This window comes from Theropithecus gelada, chromosome 1 (assembly GCF_003255815.1).
Source record: "Theropithecus gelada isolate Dixy chromosome 1, Tgel_1.0, whole genome shotgun sequence".
NCBI classification, from domain to species: domain Eukaryota; kingdom Metazoa; phylum Chordata; class Mammalia; order Primates; family Cercopithecidae; genus Theropithecus; species Theropithecus gelada.
Window position 1 is genome coordinate 71,639,165 of NC_037668.1, and position 22,285 is coordinate 71,661,449.

The 22,285-nt window shown below is 42.1% G+C and overlaps 1 protein-coding gene across 1 annotated transcript in view; it reads left to right on the plus strand.

Annotated features, from left to right (window-relative positions):
• Nucleotides 1-22,285, plus strand: part of ST3GAL3 (ST3 beta-galactoside alpha-2,3-sialyltransferase 3) — a 234,131-nt gene that overhangs the window by 80,376 nt on the left and 131,470 nt on the right. The window contains 1 exon segment of the mRNA XM_025384323.1: nt 10,929-10,976. Within this exon segment, the coding sequence (XP_025240108.1) occupies nt 10,929-10,976 (48 nt within the window).

A 22,285-nucleotide genomic window follows, 5' to 3' on the forward strand; every position in this document is an offset into this window, starting at 1 on the left:
CCAAACTCTGATTCCTATGCCAGATCTAGCCAACAGCTTATTTTTGTGTGGTCTGACTTAAAAATGATTTTTGTGTTTTTAGGCCAGGTGCAGTGGCTCATGCCTGTAATCCCAGCATTTTAGGAGACTTTGGGAGGCAGGCAGATCATTTGAGTCCAGGAATTTGAAACCAGCCTGGGCAACATGGTGAAACCCCCACTCTACTAAAAACACAAAAAATTAGCCGGGCGTGGTGGCACACACCTGCAATCCCAGCTACTAGGGAGGCTGAGGCACGAGAATCACTTGAACCCAGGAGGCAGAGGTTGCAGTGAGCTGAGATCACGATGCTGCACTCCAGCCTGGGTGGCAGAGCAAGGCTGTCTCAAAAAAGAAAACAAAACAAACAAACAAACAAACAAATTTTTACATTTTTAAAGGGTTGCTGAGCAAAACAAAACAAAAGCACAGAAGGATATGTGACAGGCTATGGCCCACAACGCCTAACATATTTACTGTCCACTTACAGAGAAAGTCATTCAGCCCCAATTGAAATCTCCTATTTCAAACTGGAAAACTAGTTCCTTCCCTCCCAATGCCCACAGCCAGTGATCACCTCCCATTTCATAGAGAAAACCAATCTACTGGACAATCTATTCCTTACTCTCCCATCCCTATACCAAACCACTGCGGTTTGCAGGTTACCCATAATACTTCATTAAGTCAAACTGCAATGAATGTCAGAGGTCATTGAAAACCTCCTTGTTAGTGAATTCAACCCCTATTTTTTCAGTCTGTATTTTACTGGCTGCTCTATGACATTTGATAACGTGTGGCTTCCATTCTCACGGAGTCAACTGAGCCTGCTCTTCCTGAGATTGCCAGTAGCATCCTAATTGCCAAACCCAGAGAATGCTTTCCACACCTTATCTTCTTCTTTCTTTTGCTACATTTAACATTATTACTGCCCATCTATTTCTGGAATATTTCTACTCCCTTATATTCTGTGATAGTATTTTCTCTTAGTCCTCACCATCCCACACCCGATCAGTTTCCCAATCCTGTCCGTTCTCCCTTTGAATTTCATCCCACCCCCCACAGCCTCATGTGAGACCCTCATCATCTGTCACCTGGCTTACCACAAAGCTCTCCTGCTAGGTCTTAGCCTCCTTGCGCTCTGTCTTTCACACTGCCACTAGAATGGTTTTTCTGAAGCAAAAATCTGTTGATATCGTTGATTTTCTGAAAAATTTATAGTCTTTTTCTCTGCTCTGTTTGCTTCTACTCAATAAAATCCAAACTCCTAACTTGGTATTCAAAACCCCATCTGGTCTGCTTTTCTGCCTTATTTTCACTGTGTTTCTCCCTCTCTATATTCCTCCCCACTTATCAGTCCCCCTTTTACTTCAGCCACACTGTCATCAACAGTGATGATGCTGATGAGAAAAACACTAACAGCAGCATGTATTGAGGACGTAACTACATGCCAGGCACTGTGTTCACTGCTTAATGTTAATTTGGTCATCTAATCCTCGTGACATGGCCTTATGAGGTGGGTTCTATTAATCGTCCACCAATATGGCAAATATGAACTTGCAACATCTTTAAACATTTTTTTTAAAAGGTAAGTGTCAGAATTCATTTGGCAGTAAAATCTGACCTGAAATGGTATGAATGTATTTATAGTTCCTTCTAGCGTAAAGATTCATTTCATAGAAGAAATATTAACATTTAATTACAGGATGCTGCCCCAAACCTCATAGGGGATGTTAAATAATATATGGTTTGTGCAGTATACTGCTTTCCTAAAATCTGAAAACTTTGAGATTCTAATACTATCTAGTTTGAGGGGGCTCAAATAAGAGATTTTGATCTTTGTATTACTCTTTTTACAGATGAGGAAATTAAGGCTCAGCAAGATTAAGTAGTTTGCCCAAAGTTACGTAGTGGAAAAAACAGTGGAGCCCAGATTAGCACCATGGTGGCCTGGTTCAAACGCATACCTTGTCTGCTGTGCTGCACAGGTCCATGCCACCTGCAGGTCCCTGCCCTCGACCTCTTCTGGGTTGCTGGCTTTCTGCTCTCCCTGTTCTTCCAGTGCTCAGCCCTGGCTGACTTCCCTTCCATTCCTATTCACCCAGGCTGGCTTCTTTCAGTAGCAGCCTCCATGCCTTTACCCCCTTGTCTTCCTGAAAATGTCCCACTGATACCAAGCTCTGACCAGGTCTGCCCATCTGTCTCTGATTGGGCTGTCTTTCATTTGAGACTCGATAGAAAGGCGAACCACACTCCTCTCCCAGTTTCAGACTGTGCCCTATTTAGTACTTGGCAATATTGCCTTTTCCATTTCCTTTATCAGCTTCCTTTCCTGTTTCTAGAGCAGCTGTACTAAAACTTTTCCTATGCCCCTGAGCTCCAAAGCTTATCCATACCATCTTACTCTCAGTTTCAGCAGCACATGCCTAGTTCCATTTTCATTCCACCTGCTTGAGTCGTACACACAGGGGTTTGTAAGAACTGTCACCTTTTCACCCCCCCCTCCCCTTAGAGGGCAGCAGCTGGTAGAATTCCAGCTACTCCCAGACTTCCTGATCTCCCTGTGAGCACTGTTGCCCTAGGGGGTGTCCTGCCCCTGATCCGCAGCCAGGTGCCTTTTGTCTATTGGCATGACATAGCAGTTTCTTCCTCAATTTCATGGTGACTCACTTTTTAAAAATAGTCTTTGATGTGTCAAAGCCTTTTTATGAAAGTCTAAATAGATTGTATTGACTGGTTCCCTTTCAGTCACATGCATTTTTACCTCCTGAAAGAAACCCTACTAAATCAGTTAGATATGATTTTACCTTCCTGAAACCACACACCCCTCACTTTCCATGCTTCAGTGCCTTTCCATAGCTGTTCCCACACTACTAGTACCGCCTGTCCTATAAGGTCATCTCATAGCAGCTTAAGTACTGTCTCTTCCATGTCTTCCCAGTTTCTCCCAGTCAAAAATTCTCCTTGGATCTAAACTCCTACAGGCCGGGCACAGTGGCTCATGTCTGTAATCCCAGCACTTTGGGAGGCTGAGGCGGGTGGATCATTTGAGGTCAGGAGTTCGAGACCAGCCTGGCCAACATGGTGAAACCCCATCTCTACTAAAAATACAAAAATTAGCCAGGCGTGGTGGCACATGCCTGTAGTCCCAACTACTCGGGAGGCTGAGGCAGGAGAATCGCTTGAACCTGGGAGGCAGAGGTTGCAGTGAGCCAAGATTGCACCACTGTACTTCAACCTGGGCAACAGAGCGAGACTCCATCTCAAAATAATAAATAAGTAAGTAAAAATAAACTCCCATAGCAACTTCTATAGAGACTTGTGATATCGTTATTTGAATCTCTCTGTTATCTCTCTGATGGTTCAAAAGCTCTTTGATGTCGGAGACCATGTCTGATCTTTTCATAACATTCTCTTGAGCTTAGCAAGAACTCTTTATATATTTGGTAAGTTAAATTAATGAAATCTAAGGAGAAATTTCTTGACATAAGCCTACTGCATCAACAGCTTCCAGTCACAACTGAGTCTTTGCATCGGATTGTGGTACAGAAATTATTCCCACTGAAGTTACAGATGCCCCCGCCCCCAGTGAATAATTCTGTGCTATATTTTCAGCCATCAGCTTCTTCCGCCTCTTTTCCACATTGGGATACTCCTTGTGATCAATTCTCACCTCCTTTGGCTTTCTCTGTCCTGCTGCTCCTGTCTCTGCTTATTTCACTGTTTTCTTGTCCATATTATCACATCCTCCTAAATTATATATTTTTCTCCTCAGACTTTTCTTTTCTCTGTATGTCTGCAGGAATCTCATTTTCTCAGGTTTTGTTTGGGATTGGGGTTGGGAGGGAAGAAATTGAGGGGCTAAGACTAGGGGTTAGATCCCTCCAGGATCTAAACAGTGGAGAGACTAAAAAACAAGAAACAGGTGGCAACATGAACATTGAGGTACCAGTTCTGTTAACAGACTGCTGAACCTCCAAAGTTAAGTGCTCTTCATAAAGCTAGGTTGGAGAACAAAGTTGAGAGCCATGGTCCAAGTGGAGCCTCTGCTTCTGAGCTTCAGACTCTGTGGATGAGACATGTTTGGCTCAGATCCAGCCTGGTGGCAGGTTCACCTCACGCAGCCATCCAGAAGGCAGAGGCCCCAGGGTGTTGAAGCACGAGGCCTGGAAGGTGAGGTGAGCACACTCAGACCGCAGACAGCTCCAATATAGCAAGAGACTTGAAGTGTATCAACTATAGGCAAGGCCTTCTGGGAACTGCAGAAAAATCAAACCCCAAGGCCTTGTGGAAAGATGATCCATGGGATAGCTGGTTGTCAAGAGACTGGAACAGGGAGAACATTCTGAATCTAAAGTTGTCTTGCTGCCCTCAACAGCAGGGTTGTGACTCTTGGCTCTGATGCTCTGCCACTAATGTGGGCCCTAGGGCCCAGCATCTAATGCAGCCTACAGCATCCAAGCCTCTGCACTTCTTTGTCTGCTTGTGTCTCCTACCAAATCCCCCAACTCTCTGTACTTCCCAATTTAAATCCCCAAAAGAGAGACCCTATCTGCCTCATAGGTGGATGATGCATCTATGGATTACCTTCCCTTGAGCCCATGGACCAGTTGTCAGTGGCCAGAGGGGAGGAAGGGTCACGTGGTTTGGATGCAGCCTACTTTCCGTCAAGCAACAGTCAGCATCTGTTTGCCCAAGCCCAAGCTGGATATCATCCTCTTCCCTTCCTGTCTCACTCATGTCTCATCAGTCACTACATCCTGAAGTTTTCCCTTTTAAGCTTTTTTTTTTTTTTTTTTTTGTCTTTTCTCCTTTTTTCTCTATTCCCATTGCCATCGATCCAGTTCAGGCCACCATCACTTCTCACCCAGAGAGTTGCATGAGTCTCTTCCTTATTGATCTCCCTGTCTTCAGTCTCTCTCCCCTAATCTACCTTTTACTCTGTTGCCAGAATAATCAATTTAGTTCCCACATAGTCGCCAAAGTTTATATTTAAAAATATAAATCCAACCCTGTTACTCCTGGGGTTTTAAGCAGGGCTTCTCATTGCTAATGAAATAGAACACAGACATCTTTCTGCGGCCTGTACACCCTCCTGCAGATGCGGCTCCTGTCTTCCTCTCTGGCCTCGTTTTCCCACCTCCTGTTTTCTGTGCTCTGTGCTCCAGCAACACTGACCTTCTGACCTCTTCTTTAGATGTAGCAGGACTGCTGCGCTTGCTTTTCCTTCTGCCTGGAACTCTTTCTCTTGATCTTTTCTTAGCTGGCTTCTGTCTCCAGGTCTCAGCCTGGTGCCACCTCCTCAGAGAAGCCTTCCTGAAACACCCTGTCTAACTAACACTGCCTGTACCTCTACCCTTGGTCTCTGTTACATGCTTTAATATTCTTCGTACCACTTATCACTGTTCAGTTATTTTGTTCATTTCATTTGTTTGGTTGTTTTGTATCTCCCTGACTAAAACAAAAATTCCTTGAGAATAAGAACATTTTTGTTTTACTCACCACTGTATTTTTAAGCCTAGTGTGTAGTAGTTCCTCAGTAAACATCTGTTAAATTGATAAACAGTGAAATCTCCCTTGTTACTGTTTTTCCCATGGCTGTGTCTTGTGTTTAGCTTTATATGTATTTTTATTTTACCTGTTAGGTTGCGAGCTACTTGAGGGAACAATTTTCTTTTAGTTCATTTTTACATCTCTCAGGCTTACACATGGTAGTTGGCTGAAGATAAGTATACCCCAAAAGGTAGCTCATTCGCTGCATAATTTGTGCTCTGGAAATTTGTCCAACAGCCAGAAAGACTGAGCCCCATTCTTCTTCATACTCCCTTTAGATTCCTTTTATTCCACTTCAGAAACCAGACACAGGAAACATCTGACTATAATAAAAGATTGCCAGTAAATTCTAGGTTTCCTCATTGAACAAAGTCATGTGCAGCAAGGCTGTGCTGTATTTCGGTCTGGAATTCTGTTTGGTCACTTGTATGGCATGCCACATGGCTGCCTCTGGCCTGGGAGCCAGGAACAGCTGGAGCCTGGGATGACTGAAGTAAAAATGACATATTTGCTAGCCTGAGAGGGAGAAGTCGGGATATTCTTGCTCTGTTTCTTGCAAAGCAAACTTCTCAGTTTGTTGAATACTAAGTTTTCCCGTTGGCTGTCAAAGTGGTTTATAACTAAAATAATCTTACATCCTTTAGAATAAATCACAAATAATGAATGGCCAAACTGTTTCTGAAGTCAAAGCAAAATTCATCAAAACAAAATTCATCAAACCTTTAATGCTCACAGCAGATTTCATTTAAAAACTTACACAAAACATGAATATGTCACTAACTTCCTCTGAAAATATCTACTCTCTCACTTGCCTCTTCTGAAGTTTAAAAATGTGTGATTGTAGGAGCATTCTACTACCATTGGAAATAATATTTGCAAAGACTTTGACTCTTTCCAGTAGACTGTCACCTGTTTGATGCTCCCCCTTATCACTTTAGTTTTATCTTAAGTGTTTATGAAGTGGTCTGTCTTCCTTGGCTTGAAGGCAAAGGCTATCTCTAATTTGGCTCCATGGGCCTGGCGCGTAATAGCCACTTGATAATATTTGTGAGAAGGAGGGAGAAGTAAAGAAGGGCGAGGAAAGCCCAGTCCATTTAGACTGATATTGTTGGGGAATATTTAAGTACCATGAACTATAAGGATGACCTCAGTAATTAAAGAGAAAAACTCAACAGCATTTCAGCATGTACCGTGCATAATGAAGGCATTCAAGAACCTTCCATCCTTTGGCATTGGTACCAGTGAGTTGGAGGTTAAAATCCTAGAGCTGAATTCAGAAGTTCTTTTTTGAACTTTTTGTCCCCTCAAATGATACAAGTAATACATGTTTGCTATATAAAGTTTACAAAAATGCAGAGAATAAGCATTACTATAATTCTGCCACCCAGAGACAACCACGTTAAGATTTAGTCTCTTTTATCTTAGTTTTAGTCGTTTAGTTAACTTTTAGCCTTTTTTCTGTACATGTAATTTGAAAAGTTTAAAAGAGACTTTATATCCAGACTGCTTGTGAGTACAAAGAAGATAAATTGCAATTGGAAAAATACTTGTCAACTGCAGTAAAAATTTGAGATGCTTGTTTTTACTGTTGCTCATCTGGGCAGTCAGCCCCTCAGAATTCCATTCCCAGTCTTCTTCAGGGGAATGTGATCTCTCACCTAGAAACTCTTAGGATGCTTTTCTTATTCCTCCTGTGCGGATACTCTGTGTGTGAGCACTCATTTTCCTAGGGTGAGGCCAGGTTTGGACCCCCGAACCTTCACAGGACAAGCACACTTCAGGACTGATTGGAACTGATGGGAGTCAATACCCAGAATGGATTTTACCCCCAACTTGTAAAATATCACTCAGATAACATCACCTTTGAAGGAAAGCAAGAATACTTACTAGCTTATTTCTTAGTTGAATAAACATGTTGACCACTTTGTATGTGTCAGTCATTAGTTAGGCATCAAAGCCTCAAAATGAATAGACAATCTTTGTCTTCAGGGAACTTTCAGTTTAATGAAAGAAGAAGAAAAGCAAACAAGGATTATAATGCAGTATAATGAATGCCATAATAGAAGTGCAGTGATGGCCTAAAGAAGTAAGTGAGCAGAATTGATCAGAGACATCTTCAGGAAAAAGGGGTCAATTGAGTTGGTCTTAGTGGAAAAGTGGGAGTTTTTTTTTTTTTTTTTTTTTTAATGCAAACCTGCAGAGAAGACAATATGTCCAATGTCTGAAGACATGAAGGCACACATCTCTTGGGAAATATAAGTAATTTTGCGTATCTGGAACTCGAGGTGGTAAATGAGGCAAATGGTAAAGACATAGAATGTCAGAGCTTGAACTTTATCTTACAGGCCACAGGAAGCCTCTGAAGGGTTTTATTGAAGAGCAGAGACACAATCTGTTATACTTTTTGGAGAAATCAGTAGAAAGGATGGATGGAAATGGGCTATGCTGGAGGCAGAGGTGTGTTTTGGGGGCAATAAGAGCAGTCCCAGCAAAAGATGATAGGCAGATGTCCAGAAAAGCAAATCTATAGACAGAGTAACTTGTTGGGTCCTGGGGCTGGAGGTAGGGGCAGAGAATGACTGAATGGACATGAGGGATCTTTCTGGAGTGATGAGAGTGTTCTAAGTTGGATTGTGATGATGGTTATGGAGCTCTGTAAATTTTCTAAAAATTATTGAATTGCACACATATATGAGTAAATTTCGTGGTGTGTGAATTATACCTCAATAAAGCTGTTTGCAAAAGCAGGGGTTTGGAGGAGTCAGTCTTCTCAATGAGAGGAGATAAATGTGAGAAATGCTGATAAAGAAGTAGAATTGGCCAGGCATGTTGACTTGTGCCTGTAATCCCAACATTTTGGGAGGTCAAAGCAGGAGGATCACTTGAGGCCAGGAGTTTGAAACCAGCTAGGGCAATATGGCAAGACCCTCATCTCTAAAAAAAAATTGAAAAGTTAGCCAGGCAGGGTGTCACATGCACCTGTAGTCCTAGCTGTTTGGGAGGCTGATGTGAATGGATCACTTGAGCCCAGGAGTTAGAGACTGCAATGAGCCACGATTGCACCACTGCACTTCAGCCCAGGGGACAGGGCAAGACTCTGTCTCTATTTAAAAAAAAAAAAAAAAAAAAAAAGAAGTAGAATTTATGAGTTAGACATTGATTGTATGAGATAGGATGGTCACTTATCTGTTCAGCCAAGTGTCCTGATTGTGATTCCACATTTTGTAAAATAGTGACAACCCTACCTTTTTCTTGGCAGATTTCAAAGCATATGGATCTATCTTTAACTGGCAGTACAGAGTATCTGCTTCAGAAACCACATCCTCCAGCTCTCTGCCACCCAGTTCTTAGCAAACACATGGGTGTGAGAAAAAAATATTGATGAAAGAGTGTCTGAAAATTTGTGATTCATTCATTTTTCTATACATTGTTATTCAGCAAATATTGAGTGCCAGGTGTTATGCTGGTAATGTAGCAGTGAATAAAGCAGATGTGGTGTCTGCCTTTATGGAACTTACAACCTAGCAGGGGGAACAGATGTTATGTACAGTTATGATAACTATTGTGTTGAATATTCATGTGCAATGAGAGAAAATGCCCATAATGCTTGGGCGGGGTGTGGCTGTAGACTCTGGTGCCATTTGCATCCAGCTGACACTCCTTTGGAGTGAGTAAGTCTTTGGAATCTGATCCCTTTTGAGTCTGGGGTCTCCTGGGTTATCTTGGGCCTTACATCATCTTGGTGCCCCTTATAATTGTTTTTATTGAGCTCTACATTTAATTTATGCCATCATTTGGCATTGGCTTATGTTGTAAGAAACAGCCATACAAGATTTACAGTTACTTAGTACAGAAATGTAGAATATACAATCTTCAACATCATACAGTGTCTGTTTTTTTTTTTCTTTTTTTTATTTGACATGGAGTCTTGCTCTGTCACCAGGCTGGAGTCCAGTGGCGTGATCTCAGCTCACTAACCTCCGCCTCCCAGGTTCAAGTGCTTCTCCTGCCTCAGCCTCCCGAGTAGCTGGGACTACAGGCATGTGCCACCACGCCCAGCTAATTTTTTTTTTTTTTTTTTGTATTTTTAGTGGAGACTGGTTTCACCGTGTTGACCAGGATGGTCTTGATCTCTCGACCTCATGATCCGCCCGCCTCAGCCTCCCAAAGTGCTGGGATTACAGGCTTGAGCCACTGCAGCTGGCCGGCATCTCTTTTTCTAAGGCCCACAAGAGGAAGTTCTCTCTGATCACCATACAGTATTTGCTTTTATGTTTTGGTCTTTCAGTTGCTCTGGAGCACCAGACTCCATTTTGCCTCAGTTCTTCACACATGGCCTTCCCTCTGCCTTGAATGTGCCATTCCATTCTTGTTGGGTTTGACCCTCACTTATCCTTCAGCTATGAGGTCAAGCGTCACTTCTTCAGAGATGTCTTCCCTATCCAGCACCCACTCCCCTTCTGTACTCAGTCCAGTTCCTAACATAAACTTTCATAATACTTCCTTTTTTTCTTTTATCAGTTTCTAGTTAAATAGTTTGTTCTTTGGTAACATTTTTTTCTCCCAGACTGATAGCAGAAAGATCCATAAGGATGGAGACCATGCTTTTTCTGTTTGCTGCTGTATCTCTGTCATAGTATAGTATCTTGCACATAGTAGATGCCCAATGCATATTTATTGGACATTTGAATGAATGAATGAATGAATGAATGCCCTGTGGGTACTGAGTCTTGTAACTGTTCATTTTCTTTTTTCTTTGGCTGTTTGGAGGCTCAGGCCCTGATTCTGCCTACGGTATTTGCATAGGTACTCATGGCATGCATTTTCTGCACTAACATTTCCCCCACTATATAGTCTTTTTCCTTTCTTTGACGTCTTCATTTTGAAATTCTAGTGTATACTGTAAATTTCAATAGGCCACTTTAAGCCTTTTTTGGGGAAGAAACAATAAACAATTGAGTATATAAGTAGAAGAAATGGAGAGATCAAAGGGGAAATGTTAGTGCCTTTAACTAGATTCAGGAAGGAAGTTTTATTTTGCTTTGTTTTAATTCCATTTTCACTAGAAGAAGGAAAAAGAAGTAAATTTGTCCCCTAATCTGGCAAGACATGCCCCTAAAGAATTTGGGGCCTGCTCCCTGCCCTGAGACGTCTCTCCTTCTGGCAGGAGGCAAGGGGTACTGGTCTGGGCAGGGTCTCCTGGCCCAGTGATGGGTGGGCATGGGCCTGGGAGGCTGGGCTATGCAACTGAGTTCCCTTCCAGTTGACTTCTTTGAGGGAGGGTTTGGGCAGAACCAGTGGGAGCTTGCTTTTTTACTTTAAGAAGGAGAAAGAAATGAACTTGTCCTCTTGTGTTGCAGATTCAGTGGTTCTTTCCTTTGACTCCGCTGGACAAGCACTAGGCTCAGGTACCAACTCTTTCCCCTCTATCATCTTTTTGGCCTTCAATATTAGCCATATTTTTTGTGAAGCCTAATCAATTATGGGTTTGCTGGGGAGGGCAATGGAATACCCCAGAATTGGGGGAAGTCTCAAGAAGCCTTTCTAGAGACTTTATGGTCAGGGAAGCAGAAGAGGGACACATCCAGAGAACTTTTCCAGTTACTTTAAAAGTGTGCAGAGAGGAACTGGCTGGGCGCGGTGGCTCATGCCTGTAATCTCAGCACTTTGGGAGGCCGAGGTGGGCAGATCACCTGAGGTCGGGAGTTCGAGACCACGCTGACCAACATAGAGAAACCCTGTCTCTAATGAAAATACAAAATTAACTGGGCGTGGTGGCACATACCTGTAATCCCAGCTACTAGGGAGGCTGAGGCAGAAGAATCGCTTGAACCTGGGAGACAGAGGTTGCGATGAGCCGAGATCATGAGATTGCACTCCAGCCTGGGCAACAAGAGCGAAACTCTGCCTCAAAAAAAAAAGTGTGCACAGAGGAGTTGCAGTAGATGCTCCCTCTTCATTCAGAGTTGTCAAGAGTCATGTAAAAGGATGTCTGTTTTCTGTGCATATATCCTGTCTCAGAAGGTGGAGCAGAGGGCATTGAAAGACCCCAAGCTGTGGGAATGCTGGAGCAGATAACTATCAGACCTCTCCACTAGAATGCTGGGCTGGTGAGAGCATCCCAGTTTCCGGAGGACATACACTGCATTGCACGTTTACACACATACCCCTTATACTCAAATACAGACCTCTTCCAGGAGAGGAGTACCACACTGTACTGTGCACTCATGCCAAAATGCATGTAGGTAGACACACTCCTTCTCTTCCCTGTTTACAGTGCAGGACACACAGATCAGCACACCTGCCCCAAATTCACCCAGACCCAATGGAGCCTGGCTCTCCCATGTCTGGGGCAGTTTACCTGTTCCACACCACTGTACCTGTTGACAGGAAGTGGGAAGAGACTACGTTGATTCTTCAGCTTGCTGCCATTGGGTCCCTATGGGAGCCTCAGAATGACATGACTTTGAGGGAAGAGTGTCTCTGTGTTTTTAGGTAAAGTCACGTGGGCCTCGTACCATGGGTACCGCCCATGAATGCCAGGGAGACTGCTGGCCTGTTGAGGGCAGTTAATTCATTTTGCCATCCTTTGATATGATAGATTGATGATTCACAAAAACAGCCATGAGGTACAGCAGTTGATGTAGAGTGGACAAGAGGAAAGACATTCAGAGAATATGATCACAGCCACCACTATTTACTGAGGGCCTGCCTATTTTACTGTGTGCCAACACTGTGCTGAGTGCTTTATACACCTCTCAGCTATCTCTCACAATCGCTTTTAATTTTTAATTTTTTTAATTTTTAATGTTTTTGGGTACATAGTGGGTGTATATATTTATAAGGTACATGAGATGTTTTGATACAGGCATACGAGTAATAATCACACCAGGGTATATGGGGTATCCATTACCTGAAGCATTTACAGCTTATTTGTGTTACAGACATTTCAATTATACTTTTAATTATTTCAAAATATACAATAAATTTTTGTTGACTGTAATCACTCTGCTGTGCTATCAAATACTAGATCTCCTTACAATAGCTTTGATATCTTTATTATAGATAAAGAAGCTAATGCTCAAAGACATGAAGTAACCTGTTCTGGGCCATTCATCTCTGTCTAACTCTAGAGCCCGTACTCTCTCCCTTAGCATCTTTCGATCTCATACCTTGTGTGTTTCCCACCAAAATGCTGAGGCAGGAGAAGTCACTTTAAGGTAGAATGGACAGACAGAAAGAGTTCTTAAATTGATCCAAAACTTGTGTCTATTTGTGTAGTAAAAGATTGGTCATTTTATTACATAAAGGTTAAGAACTTCTATTAATCAAAAGACCCTATTAAGAGAGTGAAAAGGCAGGCTGGATGGGCATAGTGGCTCACACCTGTAATCTCAGCACTTTGGGAGGCTGAGGCAGGAGGACAGTTTGAGGCCAGGAATTTGTGACCAGCTTGGGTAACACAGTGAGACCCCAACTCTACAAATTTTTTTTTTAAATAGTGAGGGCATGGTGGTGTGTGCCTGTAGTCTGAGGTACTCAGGATGCTGAGCAGGAGGATCACCTGAGCCCAGGAGTTAGAGGCTGCAATGAGCTATGATTGCACCACTGCACTGCAGCCTAGGTGACAGAGTGAGGCCCTGTCTCTGGGAAAAAAAAAAAAAAAGAAGAAGAGAGAGAGAGTGAAAGGAAATCCAGAGTGTAAAAAGATCTTACAGCACAAATAAACAAAAGGCTTGTTTCCAGAACAAAGAATGACAGAAATCAATAGGAATAAAGGAGCAACCCATTACAGAAATGAGCAAGACTTGAATAGGCATTTCACAAAAGAGGAAATCCAAATGGCCAATGAACTTCTGAAAAGGTGTTTGATTGGGTTAGTACTCGCGAAATGCAAATTAGAATCCCAATGAGAAATCAATACACATCTACCAAATGGCAAAACTTGAAAAGCTTGACAATTCCAATGTTGAGAAGGATGTGGTGCAGTGAAAACTCTGATTTTTACTTGTTTTAGCATAATTTGGTACAACCACTGTGGAATAAACTATGGCAGTATCTAGGTAAATTTGGATATACACATACCTGGTGACTTAGCAGTTCCTCCTCTAGGTATATTATCTGCAGAAATGGATGCTTATACATAACAGGACATATATATGCAAGATAGTGTATAAGAATGTTTATAAGAACATTGTTCATAATTGTCAAAAACCAAAAACAATCCAAATACCTAACAATAGTAGAATGAATGTGTAAATTATATTCATAGGGAACAGTAAAAATGAGCAAACCATAGCCAGATGCAACAACATGGATAAATCTTAAAGACGTATTGTTGGGCAAAAGAAGTCAGACAAAACAGTACATACTGTGTTTATCCTTTTATATAAAGTTCAAAAACAAATGAAATTAAACCATATTTGCTTAGATACATAATTCAGTATTAAAAGCAAGGAATTGAATTCTGTAATAACTAGATGGTGGTGTTCAAGGGGGTATGTTGAGGGATGGGCACAGGGGGGCTTCTAGCGTGTTGATACATTCTTTTTAGTGACCTGAAGGGGGTTATATAGGTGTCCATTTTACAGTAACTCACTAGCTGGGCATTGTATTAAAAATGTAAAATATAGCAAATATATAGAAAAGTACATAAAACCTCAATGTACAGCTAACAATGTTCAAGGGGATTTTGGTCCTCAGCCTCCGTCTCCCCTGGAGTTACGAAAAGATCTTGGGCTTAATCTTCAAATAACTATGGACCATGGCAGTAAGGCTCGAGGTTTGTACATGATTCTCAGTGAAGGCTGGCAAAGAATGAGAATTCAGACATTTTTCCGCGGACTCCCTCTTAGTGGAGGATAGAGCAAGTTGATTCAGAGTCAGCCTCAAATTATGACTGGTTTTCAGTTTACTTAGCCTTCAGTTTTCCCGACAACACCTACCAGCTTCCACACCTAGTTCTGCCTTATGCATGCTCTCATGGAATACTTGCAGGAGGCCAGTCGTTTTGCTATCTCATGCTTTGCATCAAGCCTAAAAGGGAATGGTACCAGGGAAGAGCTGGGCAGAGGTCTTTACTATTCAAATAAAATAGGTCTTTACTATTTTATTTGGAGAGAATTTACAAAGTGTTGGGCATACCACATTGCCAAGAACGTTTTAGAACTTTAGCAGGATAACTTTGCAATTAATCCCTATTTGACTTTCTTTCTGTTAGTGTAGGTACTTAAAAGTAAGAAAAAAGATTCCAGTTCCAGTTAAGATGGAGTGAGCACACTCAGCCTATCTCTCAGTGCAGCTAAAGGCCCATTCAGAATTCATTTAATAGCAGTTTGAGGACTCTGAGACATAAATAGTAGCAGACAGATAGGGGAAGAATACCAGAATTCAATGTATTACTAAAGTGGCAGTTAATTTCCTATTTTCCCTTCAGTGTCCCATGTCTTAGACTCAAGGTACCCCAAACCTCAGCAATGGACACTAAGGTACAAACAGCTTCAGGAGAAGACCTCTAGTTAAAGCTCTGGGGTGGGAAAAGGGCTTCTAAGGCTCAGACAGAGGGGGAAATCCCAAGAGTTGTTCCCTCATGCCCCAGCCCCCAGGCAATCCCACAGTGATGGTGGTAGGGACAGTGGCAGCAGTAGGCCCTTCAAGCACCTAAAACTGAGGGAGGGGAACCTTCCTCTCTGATCAGAGGAGCTGTAGTCCCAAGGGGATGGGGTGCAATTTTGGTTGCTTATTTTCTGTCTTTGCCTTCCTGCTACTTGGCCCCAGATCTGAGTGCAGTTCCGAAAATTCTTGGCAGAGTGTGGTAACTAAAGCCCCAGCTTTCTGGCCAGAGGCCCAGGAAGGGTAGGCCCAAGGAACCAGGAGGCACAAAAGAGAAAACAAAGGGAAAGGGAGCTCAGGAAAGCAACCCCTTTAAGTCATTTATGGACTTCAGGATAACCCAAGCTGTGCATGTGTGCATCTGATTCTAAACAACATACCAAAGACTTTCAGAACTGAACTAAGGGACAGACCACTGCCCAAGTCCCAGACTGGATGCACACACAGAGGACTCTTCTGACTAGGTTTTGAAAATGGAACTGATGTTGAAACCACAACCCACAGAAGGGTAGTTGGAATTTGCTGCCTGAACCCAACCTGGTCGATTGTCTGCTAAAACAAAAATATGAACATTTTCCACTGGATTTAAACAAGATGTAGAGTCTCATAACAATATTCAGAATATCCCAGATATGAACCAAAATGAAGAACCAGGAAAATTTGAACTTGCATGGGAAAAGTTAATCAACCAATGCCAGTGCTGAGGTGACACAGATGTTTGAATAATCTAACCAAGACTTTTTAAACGGCTGTGATTAAAAATGCTCCCCAAAGTAAAGGCAAATTCTGTTGAAATGAATAGAAAACTAGAAAATCTTAGCAAAAAAAATAAAGGTTAGGTGCAGTGGCCCATGCCTGTAATCCCAACACTTTGGGAGGCTGAGGCAGCAGGATTGCTTGAGGCTAGGAATTTGAGACCAGCCTGGGCAACATTGCGGAGACCTCTTCTCTACAAAATTAAAGGAAAATATTAGCCAGGCATGGTGGCACACACCTGTAGTCTCGGCTACTTGGGAGGCTGAGGCAGGAGGATCACTTGAGCCCAGGAGTTCAAGGATGCAGTTAGCTATGATCACACCAGCCTAGGTGCACTCTGCACTCCAGCCTAGGTGACAGTGAGCCCCTATCTCTAAAAAAATTTAAAAATAGAGATTTTTTAAAATGAATGTCTTAGCAAAGAAAAAGAAGAGGAAGAAAATACAAAGAAGAACCAAATAAAGCAATAAAACTTTCCAATTGAAACTACGGAGAAAATATTTTAAAAGTTAAACAGAGCCTAGTGACTTGTGGGACAATACCAGAAGGTTTACCATTCGTGTCTTTGGAGTTCCAGAAGAAATATTTGAAGAAACAATGGCTAAAGCGTCCCAAATTTGGTGACCAAGTATGGTTTATCCTGGGAATGGAAGCCTGGTTCAACAATAAAAAAATTCAATACAATCCACTGTATTAACTGTCTAAAGAAAAAAAAAAACTACATTGTCTTATTAATTGATGAAGAAAACATATTTGACAAAATTCAACAACTATTTGTGACAAAAACATGCAGCAAACAGAGAAAGGAACTTCTTCAACCTGATGTCGGCCATCTACAAAAACTTACAGCAAACATCATACTTTATGGTAAAAGACTGCTCTCCCCCTAACATCAGGAAACACTTCTGGAAGTTCTAGTCAATGTAATAAAGCAATAAAAAGGATACAGAATGGACAGGAAGAAACAAAATTAACCCTTTTCATAGATGACATGATTGCATACATAAGAAATCCCAAGGAGGCTACAAAAACACTCCTAGAACTAGTAACTGAGTTTAGCAAGATGACAGGTTATGAGGTCAAAACGTGGAAGTTCATCATGTTTTTATGTACTGGCAATGAACAGTTGAAAACCAAAATTTAAAACACATTTATAGCAGCTTCCCGAAACCAAATACTTATGTATAAATGCTTATATATAAGTCTGATGAAACATATATAGGACCTGTATGCTGAAACTAGTTCCTCTCCCACTTTTTCTTCCCCATCTACCCAACTGAAAGTTCAGGCTGCAAACCTAGAATCACCCTAATTGTTCCTCTTCCTTTACCCTCTCCCACTTTCCTGTCTTCACCATGTGTTCTTCTCTAGCTGCTTCTTTCTAGCACCACTGCCCAAGGTACCATCTTCTCTTCCCTAGACTAGAAACATCTCCTGACTAGCCTGTCTGTGCCACTTATTGCCTTCTGTACATTGTAGCCAGAGTAATCTTCCGGAAACAAATCAGATCCTGTCTTGTTACCACTGAAGCCTCTCCAGTGACTTTACAGTACACTTAGAATAAAATCCAAACTTGTCCCTCCTTCCTGGGTCCTACTTACCTCTCAAATTTCCCTGTAGTTCATTTGCCCTCAGCCCACTGCCCTCATGCTACATTGGCATGCCTGTGGCTCCTTGAGGATGTCAGGTCCTTTCCCGCCTTGGGTCTTTGTGCTTGCTGTTGCCACTACCTAGGCTGTTCTTACCTCCTGCTTTGCATTGCTGTCTTCAGTCCTCTGTCCCACTGTCACCTCTGCCAGAAGGTCTTCCCAGACCACTTCATCTAAAGTAGTCCACTCCTCTAACCAGTTCTTCTCTAAAAAAGGTATGTCTTCAGTTTTTCTTAGCACACCTAATTCTTTCAAACTATTCGCTTATTTACTGACACGCTGTCAATCTCCCCCACTGGAATGTAGTCTTCATTTTGGCCAAGGACTTGGTCTGTTTTGTTCATCACTGTATCACTGGTATTTAGAATGTGCCTGGCACGTAATAGGTGCTAAATAGGTGTTAAATAAATAGGTGTTAAAGAATAGAAAATTAGAAACAATAATATTCACTAATTAAGGAGTGCTTGAGGTCAATGGCATATCCATGCACTGGAGTAACTGTGCAGTCGTTTAAAATGATGATGCAGTTTTACTTTTATTGACATGGAAGATGTTGAGGATACTGTTGAGTGAACAAAACAGAAACAAACAGCATGTATATTAAGGCCAAGTGTAAGTAAAATTATTTATGTACATTCATACATAGACAGCATTTATGGAAAGAGAGATTTCTGGGAAAATAGTCACCAAAATATTTGTAGCAGTTAACCCTAGGTAAATGGTTATTACTTCATTCTTTATAAGTTTTTTGGATTTGGATTTTTGTATTGAGCATACATTATTATTATAACTGGGAAAAAATTCAGTTATTTTTGTCTGGGGAGTGGAGCTCTCTCTCATTTTGTTTAATAATTGCTTGGTGATTGTCGTAGTCTCTTTGGGCTGCTATAACAGAAATACCTTAGACGGGGTAATTTACAAACAACAGAAATTTATTGCTCACAGTTCTGAAGCCTGGGAAGTCCAAGATTAAGACATCAGCAGATTCAGTGTCTGGAAAGGGTCCATTCCTCATAGATGGAAGCTTCTGTGTGTGTCCTCGCAAGACAGAAGAGGCAAATAGGCTCCCTCAGCCCTCCTTGATAAAAGTATCAATCCCATTCCTGGGGGTGGAGCCCTCATGACCTGATTACCTTCTAAAGGCCCCACCTCTTAAAACGATCACATTGGATATCAGGTTCAAACACATGAATTTGCGGGGGACACCCAACATTCAGACCATTTCAGTGAGTATTTATGCTCACTGAGAGTAGATAACTACCCTACAAGTTGGTAAGCTCCATGAAGTTTAAGACACAAACTGCAGACTATTTTTTCCCATTTCCTGTACCAGCAGCTGTTTTGACATGCTGTCCCTCCTAATCCTCCTGCAGCTTAGTGCAAGATGCCCTGGTATGACCTGGACACAGCTGATGCTGTGAACAGGACTGAATTCACTGCAGTACTCAGCCCTAGATATCTGCTGTTTTCCCAAGACGGGAGGGAGATAGATGGGTGCAGTGACATCTTTGGCTGCCATGGGAGGGGACTTCTATCTACTGGGTGAGGCTTCCAGGGCTCCTTCTGTAGCCTGTGATTCTCTTACTTGGGGCCAAGGATGTGTCATGCTCCCTTGGCCCCCAGTATGCCACATTGGAGAAGAGCTGTGCTGTGCTCAGATGGAGGCCTGATAGTCACAGGGGACTCTGTTACCAGAAGCTTCCTGCTAGGCCTCTCACCTCCCCCACACCAACATACACCAATTTGAGATTGGATCTTAGTTTGTAAACTTCTGAGTTATTTTACTGAATCAGTTAATTTAGTCTAGGTCAGTAGGTTTTTCTGTGTTTATTTTAGAAAAATGCTTTTCCTTTTAGTTTATCTTTGATTAATTGATCCCATGCTGTGGTTTATTTCCCTGACTTAAGATGATGTGGGAGCTATTTGCACTTTGGCCAGCCCTTCTCAGGCCTCTTTTGACTCCCATGATTCATGTGTGGCATATGCGGCCAGGGCCTTCCGACATCACCCCCGGGCAGGAGATGGGAGGTAATAGTACATCATTGCTCTCACGAAAACTGTGCTGCTAATGTGAGGGTCTGCTTTTCTGGTTTCTTCTGAGAGTCATTGTAGCATAACGTAAAGAAAAGAATCAGCCCTGGGTTGGTTCAGCGGCATCCCTGCTAGCCTACTTCATGATTGGGGAATCTTGAACATATTTCCCCTCTCTAAACCTCTGTTTCCTCATCTGTAAAATATAGTACCTGCCTCATGGGGCTGTGTAGGTGACAGTACTGAGAACAGCATGAATACAAAGGAAGATGCTCAATAAATAGTAGTTCCTCTCAGTCCCTTCATTCTGCAAGCCTGACAGCCCATTTGGAACTATTGCCAACTTCCTCCTCCACCCAAGCCATGGCATATGTAATATATTACATATGCTTAATATACCCCGTGACTTTTTTTTTTTTTTTAGAGGTTGTACAGTGACATTTCTTAAGAAATGATAGAGCTGTTTTGGCTAGGATAGGTCCTCATTCCATTTACTGCCATTCCGTTTGTACTTAGCAATTCATCATAGCCCAGAGATTGGAGCCAAAAACCACTTTAAAGAAGATCTGGCAGCAGAGCTGCTTCTCTGGGTAGATGGAGTTTTCTTGCCTCGTGGACTATCCTGCCTATATGACTTTGTGAATTATAATTCGAAACATTGCAATTTTCTGATAGAACCAAGTTCATGTTTTTATCCCATAAAATACCAAACTTGATATATCTCAATAATGCTCCGTAAATTGGTGTTCATGGGGAATATTTGTGGTTGTCATCAGTAGCAGTCATTTAATAAGCATCTGCTTCGTGCCAGGTACAGTGACTGCTGATTGGAATTTGTGGTGGTCCACTACAATGAAAAAAGGACGTGGGTCACTCAAAACGGAAATGCCAGTAGCATGTTAGGTTCGTCATGTACAACCGTATTCCTTGAAATTCCATTCTGGGGCTCAATAGCCTGAAGGTGAGGCTACAGTAGGGCATCTGGCTTCAGGAACCTTCAAGAAGCTCTCTCTTTTGTCCTGGAACAGGATGTGACTGCACAGCCTGGTGCTCCCAGTTGCACATCAGAATGTAGGTAGGAAGTAATACTCATGTGCTGTACTAGGACAAACAGGAGAGGACTTGGAGTTGTCTACATAGGGCATTGTGAAAACATTTGTGATTTTTAAAAAAATATTACAGAACTGTGATGAACAGGCCTGGTGTGGTGGCTCACACCTGTAATCCCAGCACTTTGGGAGGCCAAAGCAGGAGGATCAGTTGAGTCCAGGAATTTGAGACTAGCCTGGGCAACATGGTGAAACCCTGTCTCTACAGAAAAATGCAAAAATTAGCCAGGTGTGGTGGCATTGCACCTGTAGTCCCAGCAGCATTGCGCCTTTCGTCCCAACTACTCAGGAGGCTGAGATGGGAGGGTCATCTGAGCCCAGGAGGTCAAGACTGGGGTGATCCGAGATTGCACCGCTGCACTCCAGCCTGAGCGACCGAGTGAGACCCTGTCACAAACAAACAAACAAACAAAAAAAAAAGAACTATGATAAGCCAAATGAAACACGAAGTATTGAGAAATGTATTAAATGTTGAATTGCTATACCATAAAAATCTTTTCAAGTTTTTAATTAAAAACTTGAGCTTGTTTCAGTGTTCATAAATGTTTATTCAGGAGTTTTGCCTGGGAAGGCTTCACATAACTCCTGTCAAGGCTTTTTAATGCTACTCTCTTAAAAAAAAATACTCAGTTATCATCAAAAAGAAATTTCATTCACACAAATAACTGACAAAAATGTAAAATCCTATGTATACTTATTCAGATGTTTACAGCAGCTGAAATTATATTTTAAAAATCCAACAGCTCTTCTTTAATCAAAATTGTAAGGTTGAAACTTCTTCAGTTAGAACAAATGGATTTCAAATCTAATCTCACTTTTTTGTATCAGATATTTCAAAATAGCATGAAACTCTATTGCAAAATGTGTATGAATTCTTAGAGCAGTCACCCTGAGTTGGTTGGAGATCATAAGAGGCTACACTCAATGCACATAAGCAGAGATATTACCCGATACATGAGGACGGGTGTGTTGCCCTTCACCTGGAGCTGTGCTCCCCTGGGAGTCCCCACCTGGCCTGCCTGCCACTGACCAGCGGCCTCTTGGGCAACACTCTGCTCCATGAGTTTTTCATGCAACATTTTTCATGGAACATAATTTTTACTTGAAAGTACAATTGACAGACTGTGGCTTTTCAGACTCTGGAATTTGGCAGACATTTTCTCAGTAATGAAAGTGAGCATTATCACTTCAGGGGAAATAACTGATAGTATTTTGTTGCCAGTGATAAAATGTTATTCCATGTGATATCTTCTCAGTACTTAAATTTTAAATTAAACAAGGGTTGGAGGCTGACCCTGTGTTACGGCCTCACAATTGGTCAGTTTTTGTTTTGTTTTGTTTCTGTTTTTAAGACAGAGTCTCGCTCTGTTGCCCAGGCTGGAGTGCAATGGCATGATCTCGGCTCACTGCAGCCTCCACCTCCCAGGTTCAAACGATTCTCCTGCCTCAGCCTCCCAAGTAGCTGGGACTACAGGTGCATGCCACCACACCTGGCTAATTTTTGTATTTTTAGTAGAGACGGAGTTTCACTGTGTTGGCCAGGCTGGTCTTGAACTCCTG